General features: G+C 40.3%; 1 protein-coding gene across 4 annotated transcripts in view; it reads right to left on the bottom strand.

Annotated features, from left to right (window-relative positions):
* Window positions 1-6,118: 6,118 nt before the first annotated feature.
* DAW1 (dynein assembly factor with WD repeats 1) overlaps window positions 6,119-9,837 on the bottom strand; it is a 39,210-nt gene continuing 35,491 nt past the window's right edge. For 3 of the 4 annotated variants that reach the window (XM_072961801.1, XM_072961799.1, XM_072961800.1), the window contains 3 exons: window positions 8,712-8,874; window positions 8,474-8,544; window positions 6,119-6,521 (listed from right to left, as the gene is read on the bottom strand). In XM_072961801.1, the coding sequence (XP_072817902.1) occupies window positions 8,495-8,544; window positions 8,712-8,874 (213 nt within the window). In that variant the 3' untranslated portion in view covers window positions 6,119-6,521; window positions 8,474-8,494. The remainder of the gene's footprint in view (window positions 6,522-8,473; window positions 8,545-8,711; window positions 8,875-9,837) is intronic. The other variant, XM_006207915.4, reaches the window with a different exon arrangement.

Genomic DNA, 9,837 nt, shown 5'->3' with positions numbered 1-9,837 from the left:
GAATAAAGTGTGCAAGCTTATGCACTTTTACAACACAGCAACATTTTCTGCTTTTCATGTGAGAACGGTAAAATGTGTGCTCTTCATTTCTCAATAAAATATACAGACTTCTGACTTGTTGTGGTAACTACTTAAGATCGCACAGCCTCATGAATATAGTAGCAAAGGCAACGTTTGTTCAAAGAGATTCATCCAACATTTCCCCAAAGGTAGAATGAATAACGGTCTTCATGTTCATTGCATTTACAGCTTCCAGATAACTTTTCTGGGATTCTTATCTCTTGCTTGCTCACAGATAGTCACAAACTCATTTTTAAGTTCTAGGTAATACAACCTTACACTCCAAATTCAAGAGGACATTTAGGAATAGAGAGAAACTGATGGTATTTTTCTTGACTTGCAAAATTCAAGGAGACCTCTCTCTCACACACACACACACACACACACACACACATAACTTTATCAATTCCCCTTCGTGTCCTAAGCCAATATCCATTCTGGGCATTTTTTATAAAAAAAAAAAAAACCAAGGTGTTTCAAAGGGAAGGAAAAGAAGGTGTGAGAGAGTAGTGAAAAGAGTTAAAGACTCAGAGTTAAACCAGATCCCTAGTGGAGTCTCCCAGATATTATGCTGAATTGACCTCACAGGCCTGTGAAATTCCACTGAGCTTACCCTAAAAGAGCAAGGCAATCCTATAAGTGGCACTTCCAAACACAGACTACCCTGGTATAACCGAACCAAAGTCATAAAGCACCAAAACATTTTTTATGAGACCACTTTTTGAGGACTTCTGTAATTTTGAGAGCATCGATCCAACTCCTTTTCCAGTTCAGATTTTATGCTACAGCAGTTGAGTGTTTTTCTATCATCATTCAATGACTTCATCCATTAGGTTTTATTTTTCATTTCAGATGTCAGTTGTGCTAATCACAAAAAAACATCAGAAACTAAGTCATGCCCTCAAAAGTGTACTTTGTTCAAAAGAAAGAAAGAAAGAAATTCTCAAGCTTTTATAGCCTGCTTTCCAATCAAAGAAACTAAAAAGTTCTTTGTAAACATATCTCCTAGCGTGATATTGCAGAGCTAATAAAGAATTGTTGAAAGACACAACCCAGCTATGAATAGATGCAAAGAGTTAATACCAATAAATGTATGGCTTAGGTCTTTTTCCCATGAGATCAAAGTTTGATTTCCTGTTAAATAATATGCTTCTGAAAGGCAAATACCAAGTGTATTATGGTGTGAAAACCATGAAAATTGACCACTTATCACTTGCAAAAGACTGTAAAAATGGATTGAGCACTCAAGTTTTTTTACTGAGGTGAAATTCACATAACATAAAATTAACCGTTTTCTAGTGAATGATTCATTAGCATTTACTATATTCACAGTGCTGTGCAATTGGCATCTCTAATTCCAAAATATTTTCATCATCCCAAAAGGAAACGCTGTACCCATTAAGCAGTTGCTCTCCAGTCCCCACCCCCATCTCTGGCAAGCACCAATCAACATTGTCTCTCTATGGATTTACCTATTCTGGATATTTCATATAAATGAAATCACACAACATGTGACCTTTTGTATCTGGCTACTTTCCCTTAGCATAACGTTTTGGTTTTCAAGGTTCCCCTATATTATGACATGCATCAGTATTTCACTAATTTTATTGGCTGAATAATATTCCATTGTATAGACATATCACGATTTGTTTATCTATGCACCATTGGTGGACATTTGAGCTGTTGTGAGCTGTTATGACTATGCATGTACATGTCCTTAAGTACCAGTTTTCAGTTCTTTGAGTGTATATCTAGGAGTGGAATTGTGGGGTCATATCGTAATTTTGTTTAAATTTTTAAGGAATCTCAATACTGATTTTTAAATCAACAACAATAACAACATAAAAGATGGAGCTTGCCAAGTAGCAGAGAGTAGGTCATGATACCCATGAGTCATGTAATGACCAACCATATCTGACCTAACTGGGATCCAGGACTTCCCCAGAATGAGCACAGCTGTGGAGATGAAACTTTTCTGTTAGAATCTATATTCTTTTTCACCAGGGTAGAACTGGCCCATACTTAAGAGTGAAAAACATGTTCTAATATGAGGGAAGGAAAAAAATAACATGGATCAGAATCTGCCACTAGGCTGATTGTACCAATAAGTCAAAAATTACTACCTTGGATACAACAAATTACCCTTTAAAATGCAGCCCATTGTAATAAATAATAACAGAGATCTGTCCAGTGTCAGAACCGCAGTTATATGAATCACAAGGGAAACAAGCCATATAGTGTTACTCATTAATTATATTCACTGAATAAAACATCAATTTCATTAAAATTAACTCAATTTGTGTAATATGAGAATTTTTAAATAGACCTTTGTGGCCTCTTTTGCTCTGTTTTCTAAACCTTTTAATTTTTTTTCAAATACTTCATTTTATATTTATCATTATATTAAAATCAGACAATTCTATTAAGCAATTAAACAAATACACATTTAAAGAATGCTTTATACACTCATGGCTTTAGCTTCTTTTTTCCATTGTCTTAGAAGGATTGCTGTCGACACCCCGTGTTTTGAAATGAACGTCACAAGAATAATAAGTGGGGACCGCCCTTACTGTGGCTGTTGTTCACAGAAGAGTGAAACTTCCACTTGAGAACAAACAGCTTGCTTTTGGAACTTCCCACTGGCCACTCTATTACAAAACGAAGCTCCTGGATCATCACTGTATCCACCTTTTCAGTCTCCAAATGTGGATAGTGAGAGTCTGAGCCCTTGCTCTTTAGATTTCCAAAAACTATTATTTTTAATTTCTCATTTATTATCCGTAATGTTTAGGGGGGGGATTTCTAATCTATTACAATATAATTGCTACGAAAAGTGTGAATTTAAAATTACCAGATCACAAGGAATTGAGACTCTGTTTTGGATAAAAAGCATTGTTTAGTTCAAAAACATTTATTTTGTCTTTAAATCAGACATTATGCTAAATCATGAGCTACTATAAGTTGAAAGAAATACAAGTTGTTAGAAAAGATATTCCATTTTTATGAGGACAATTCACATCCATAAAATCCTGTATGAAAGTTAAATATACAAGAATAGATTAGACCATAATCATCTATACTGTTGACCTTCCTCATGAAACATCTCAGCTCCTCTGTTTAACAGAAAGATCTTTAAAAGCAAAACTATCCCAGGGCTCTTAAATTTTAATTTAATTGACAAAAAAGGTATCTCCCTAAGATACCTTTAATACATTGAGTCCATATTTCAACTATGATTTCTGAATAGACAGCACTGTGCTCTCTCCTGGAAAATATGTTCATGTGTGAAGCACAGTTATTTTAAAGATGACTGCTAAGCTGGCGATCGTAACGATAGCAAACATTTATCTTCATGCTGCTATGTGCCAGGCATTCCTAATCCTCAAAAGAAGAACGGTTATCATCACCACCTTCCAGACGAGAAACCTGAGACAGAGTGGTAACTTGCCCAAGAATTAAGAGTTGGAACGACAATGTACACACAGGCGATCTGACGCCAAACCCCACACACATTTCACTACTCCCTACAGCACTCCAGACAGAAATAAAGTGGGTACACGTAGTGGAAATGCCTGGCAATGAGCTTCTGATTACTGTGGCATCCATTTCAAAGACACCTATCTTGATTAAATGCCCTTTTTAGGAAGCCCTGGGTGACCTAGATAACAGACCATCCAGTGACCCCGATTCTTCCCTTCCTGTGTCCTAATTCCTGCATCCTAATTAAAACACTCACGTTTTAAATTCACCAATAGCATGTGAACCCGTGAAACCCCAGGCTTCCCACCCTTGACCCCAGTAAAGGCAGAGACCCAAGTCCACACCGTCTCCCCCTACTCCTCTGAGGCCCTTGAGAAAGGACTTGTGGGTCACAACCTCTTCATTTTCCCGAAGTTCCCTAATGGTTGTTGCCGAGGTGCATCTTCTTACCTTGTAACAACAACCACAAGGGCCAGGCCAGCCACCACGCTGTCTCTGGGTGGGGAAGTGTCTGTGGGGACTCCCCACAGGTCACAGGGGCTCAGGCAAGTGCCCCAGGCATCCGAGCCGGTAGCATCACTGTCAACAAGCCGAGACTAACACCCAGCGACATATGAGCAGTTTTCCTACGACCTCAGGTAAACGCTGATTCTTTTAAGTAGTTTGGGATACGTGGAACCCTTCATTAACATTCTACAAAGAAAGAATTCCTCAAAACATAAAAATTAGAGGAATAAGTCATTTTCTGGCCAAAGGCTTCACCTAAATTTGTCTGTTTTAAGACATAGGGTCATCTCCACGACCACACGTTGGCTGACTCTTTTGAGTGATGTAACAAAATAGTATTGCCTCCTTCCTTGAAGCCACTCAATGTATAGAAAAAGTCAGTGCCTGCTGCTGCTTTAGAATTTTCAAAGTAGCAGCTAAAATTTGGCCCGGTTTCCTCTAATCCAGGCTCCCCTTGGCCTCACCATCTCTGAACTTCCTCCCTTCCTGAACTAAAGTTTTGTATTTTGTTTTGCTTTTGTTTTATTTTTTTCCCTTCTTGAGAACTAGACATCCATAGACGATCGGAGAAGTAGTTCTCGCCCCCAAGCCTTCCTACTGATCAGCTGACACTCTTCTCCCATAATTAAGTCGTCTTCACTGAGGAACGGAGTGTAATGGGTATGATCCCTGGGCTCTAAAACCAACTTCAGCACCGAATGCACCTTCCTCAATTTAAAATCAAGGCTGTCATCTGCTTGGTAACAGTTGCTAGGAGCATTAAATGAGATGATCTATGTCCATGGTTTGGCAGTGTCTGATACACAATAAGCACTCAGCCACACTGATGATTTTTAATATTAAGAAAACAATTCCATGAGAATCTCATGTATTCTCTTGCTCTGGAGTCAGGCATCACTGGTTTTATATTGTGCTTTATCTTTGAACATTCATTTTTAAAATGCATTGTGGCATTTTTACATAGAAAAGCCTTTTAAAAACCTTTTTTTTTTTAGTATTTCAGCATCAGGATGATTCCCCTGGTACCTCAACTGTCTTCCACCCAGATTTTTAAATTCAATAATTTGAATGTCTATTCTGTTTAACTTTTCCTTCGCAAAAAACCTGTGTTCATTTTCTTACAGCCCAGCCATCAATCCGGAGTATATTTGCTATTAAATAAGATCCACTTTATTTTCCCTATATGCTTCCCTAATTTTATTGAGTGTGTCTCAATTTTTTTTCTAAAGGAGGGAAGGGTAGATATATTCTTGAATATGAGGGAAAGAAGATTAAGCTTCTATTCCAATTTTGCCTCTCTCATTCTGAGCTGCAAAAAAGTAAAATACCTAAATAAATAATAAAATTTGTAATCAAATTCCAAACATGTATGTCCCTCTGAAAAGCTTAGAATGTAAACTGGTATAGGCACTATGGGAAACAGTATGGAGTTTCCTCAAAAAATCTGAAAATAGAATTACTATATAATTCAGTAATTTCACTTCTGGGTATTTATCCACAGGAAATGAAAACATTAACTTATGTTCATTGCAACATTATTTATAATAGCTGAGACATGGAAAAAAACCTGTGTCCATTGATGGATAAATGGATAAAGAAGAAGAAAATACTGGCATATTATTCAGCCATAAAAAAAGAAATCTTAATAATATTGGGAGACAATGATGGAATATTATTCAGCCATAAAAAAGAAATCTTGCCGTTTGCCTCAACATGGATGGTCTCTGAGGGCATTTGATTAAGTAAAATGTCAGACAGAAAGATACATACTATATCATGTTACTTACATGAGGAATCTAAAAAACCAAATGTAGAACTCATAGATGCAGAAGACATATTGATGATTGCCAGAGGCAGGGGCTGGGAGATGAGCAAAGAGAGTGAAGGGGGTCAAAAGGAACAAAATCCTGGTTATAAAATAAATAAATCATGGGCTGAAATGTACAGCATGGTGACTATAGTTAATAAAATGTACTGCCTGTCTGAAAGTTGTTGAGAGAGTAGATCTTAAAAATTCTCATCACAAGGAAGAAAACACACATCATGAATATAGACATGCAACGCAAAAAAATTTGCTCCAAAATCTTTATTCAATAGAAATGATAGTAACAGCCTTCCAAGTAGAATCTAGGAGACACATTGTTAAACTACTCTGGTTACATTCATCAGTATCGTGATGCCAACAAGAGATAAAACAAATTTAAAATAACCAGTGACATTTGCCAGAGTGTATACTCGTTTTTGTCATCTCCATCAAATAATATCAAGGCATGATGTAACTTCACTGCTTTAATGGTCATGTCTGTGAAACTAAGGACAGTGTATAAATGGCTGACTTGTGGAAAAAGAGAAAATATAGAAAATATCAAAACAGCTTGCTGGCCGTCGGTGAAGCCCAGCTCTTGAAGACCGTGGTTCCTCACCCCAGGCTGTCCTCAGTCAGCGCCATATCCTGCAGGTATTATCCTTGCTGCCTAACAAGGCAAATTTCACAAAGTTATTTCTTCTTTATCATTTAACTCCCTCTCTTTTTACAGGATGACATTTTCTAGGTCATTGTCGATGATCAATGCACTTAATGGGCTAGATTCTCAGCACCCAGCTACAGAGCCCCTCGGCACCTCAGGCATTTGGAGAGCATGAATCTTTCTTTTTTCTTTTTTCCTTTTTTTTTTTTTTTTTTTTTGCACGTCAGTTATAAATTGGGCAAGTTCACCTTCTACTCACAACAGCAAGATTCATGCCATCTTGGAATGGGAGAATGGGAGAAGACCTAAGAATGCAACCACGCTAGCCATCCTTCCGCTCACTGCTGTCCCCTCAACCTCAGACATCACCACCAAGTGGAAATACACTGACTTTGAGCACCTTCTGGCTTGAGTGATTGGCTTATGAGTAGGCAGCATAGTTCACTTTGCAATATTCAAAATGTCAGTAGAGTTTTCTTGTCGTCAGTCAAATGTGAGTTTTGCATCCTCCTGCCCTCCCCATGCCTGTGACAGACACTCTTCCAAAGCAGCCGTGGTACCCTCCTCCCCGAGGGGACACCACTCACACTGCCTGTGGAAATGACAGTCCTGGCAGGGAGCGGTGCTGGGCGCTGCTGGTTCTCGCAGCTGCAGGGGCCAGGCACGCAACAGCCACACAAGAACTGTGGGGGCTGCACAAAGTCCGTGAAAACCGCACATTCCTCCCAAAGGCACCGCGTATTTTTGAAAATGTGAGGACCGCACCAGACAGTTTTCCTCCATTTTGTGATGCTAAAGCCTCAGGCAATCCACTGAAAAATGCATGCAGCTCATCACACTGGGGTCCGCCAAGAAAATAGGGCAGATCAATGCAGACAGGGCTCTCTGCTGATGGCAAGGCAGAAGTGTCACCCCCCCCACCAGAAGCGCTGTCGTCTAGTGGGCCAGTATGCAGCGCTTTGGTGCTTTGGGATGAACTAAATAAATCAACAATATCTTAAAAGAGCCCAGGAATCTAAGGGCCGGCACTAAAACAAGGCACAAACAACTAACACTGCCTCCCTAAACTCCCCAGGGTCTTCCATGGCTGCAGAGCCGGCCTGGCTTAGCGTGAACCGTGCGCACTAGCACAGGCTGGTCCTCTGACAGACCAGCCCCAGCTTCTGTGGTTCCCATCACAGCCTCCCACGTCTCTCCCCATCATGGGGAGGGATCTGACACTATTAATTGTGGCATTGCCTCCGGAGTAGCTACATTTTAGTGACGCTTGTAGATAGTAAAATCCAAAGAAAGTAATCTGTAATTTTAGAAATTATCCACAATTAGGTAGAAAGGGGAGGTGTTTTAGAAAAAAGGAGAAGATGATTCTCAATACTTCTTAAGTTATGTGACCAGGAAGCTACCGAATCAACCAACCTATAAGCCAACCTCGTGGATGTGACGTTTACCTTATTAGACCAGTTAAGCAATTTAAAAATTCTCTCAATGAGAATCACTGAGAGCGAGGCAGATTCTCTCCTCCGCGCCCTCTGAGGGCATCCCCACCCCACGCCGTTGTGGCTCCCCACTCCCTCCAGGCTTTCCTCCAGAGGCACCGCCCTATCATTATACCACATTCCTTCATTTTCTTCTCTTTCCACAACCTAAATTAGCCTATTCTCAATCTAATTCTTATAAAATGTTTCTAAATTAGTTAACTCACCATAAATTAACAGTTGAAAAAACGCTCAATATGTGTTCTCTTCCCCAAATATTAATATGTTATGAGGGGACATCCAAGGAAGAAACAATTTTGCTTAAAGAATAAGTCTCTACGGGGCTGTAAATCCCACCGCGGAGAACTCAGGTCCTGGCTTATTTTAGTTATTAACGCTGACCGCCATCAACTGGATGTTAACCATTGGATCGACGGTGCCAGAGGAAATGTAGCAAACCTAAGGTAGGTACCAAATTCTTACTTTGTCTGGAGCAACTGAGATTCAGAATTCACAGAGCCTTTCAGTCGGCGGCAGAGCTCGCTCCTGTGGGTCTGCAATGCAACTAAAATTAACTAGTGGATGTGGAAGACACTGGATGAGCCAGGGACCCTGGAAGAGGGGTGGGGGTGGGGCTGGACTCCTTTAGGTACTCAGCTTAGGAACTCTAAAAGCCAATTTAAAAGGGAAACTGAGTAGACGGTATTTATTTCTCTCCTACCTGTAACGATTATGTCGCCTTTATAGTTGAAAGCACATGAAAAAATCTCATCAGTGTGCCCCCCAAGAACCTGGAGGCACTGCCCAGTCTGAGCATCCCAGATTCTGGCCGTTTTGTCAGAGCTGCCAGTGAGAAGACGGCTCCCTTGGGGGTTAAAAGAGATCTAACAGTAAAGAAACAGTAAAGAAAAAATAATTATCACAGGTTGGTACACCTTGATTTCCAGTATATTTTTAATCAGCAAAAAGAGGATGTTACTAAGTACCTGTCAGCTTCCCAGCCTGGTGTTTATTCTTACCGAGAACGGTTCCTTCAGGATGGGAAAAATAAATTGCAGGGACTAATACATGAAAATTAAAATCTAGATGGTAAAGGTTGATTGCCTACCCCTCACACAAGATCCTAAGGTTAAAGCCAAAGCTCCCTTATAATTTGAGTGTTCCCCACCCGGCTTCTTTCCAAAGACTGTTGATGCAAATCTCTCCATGCAGACAAAGAGGCGGGGCCCTTGTGCAGATGAGAGCACAAGGGGTCAAGCATCTTCATACTCAAACTTCGATGCCACTCCTGCACCCCAGCTTTCTGTAATCAAAAGCACGGTGGTCTTCTTTCAGTCTACCCCACAGAATGTCGGGGTCTCTAAGAGAGGGCTTTTGGTCTATTGCTGCTTGCAGTACAGCACTTTCCATAAATGTGTCCCCCCTGGCCAGGCGTTGCCACATGGTGTCTGCGCAGCAAAGGAAACTGTCAGTCCTCAGTCCCTCTGGTCATCACGCTTATAACCTTTTCTAAGTCATCAGAGGACAACAATTTGGGCCATTTCCTCTGTGACTGAAAGTCTGATGAGGGCAGGGCACAAGCTACATCTTTTTCATCACAGAGTCACCTGGGCCTAGCACAATGCCTAGCACAGTGGAAGCTCTCTAAAAGCATTGGCTGAATGAAAGAATGAATGAATGAATGAATGCCTTAGCCTGGCACCCCACAGAAATGCCACTACAGGATGGCACCTTCAATAAGTAACATATCATTAACAAGCATAAAATGCAATAACAATGGAGTTAGAGAACTGTTTCTATTTATACACACCCGACAACATGTGCACCTGCTGAGTGTGACATGTCAG

This window comes from Vicugna pacos, chromosome 5 (assembly GCF_048564905.1).
Source record: "Vicugna pacos chromosome 5, VicPac4, whole genome shotgun sequence".
In the NCBI taxonomy this organism is placed as follows: Eukaryota; Metazoa; Chordata; class Mammalia; order Artiodactyla; family Camelidae; genus Vicugna; species Vicugna pacos.
Note: the sequence above shows the minus strand (reverse complement) of the source record. Positions and strands in the feature narration are given on the sequence as shown.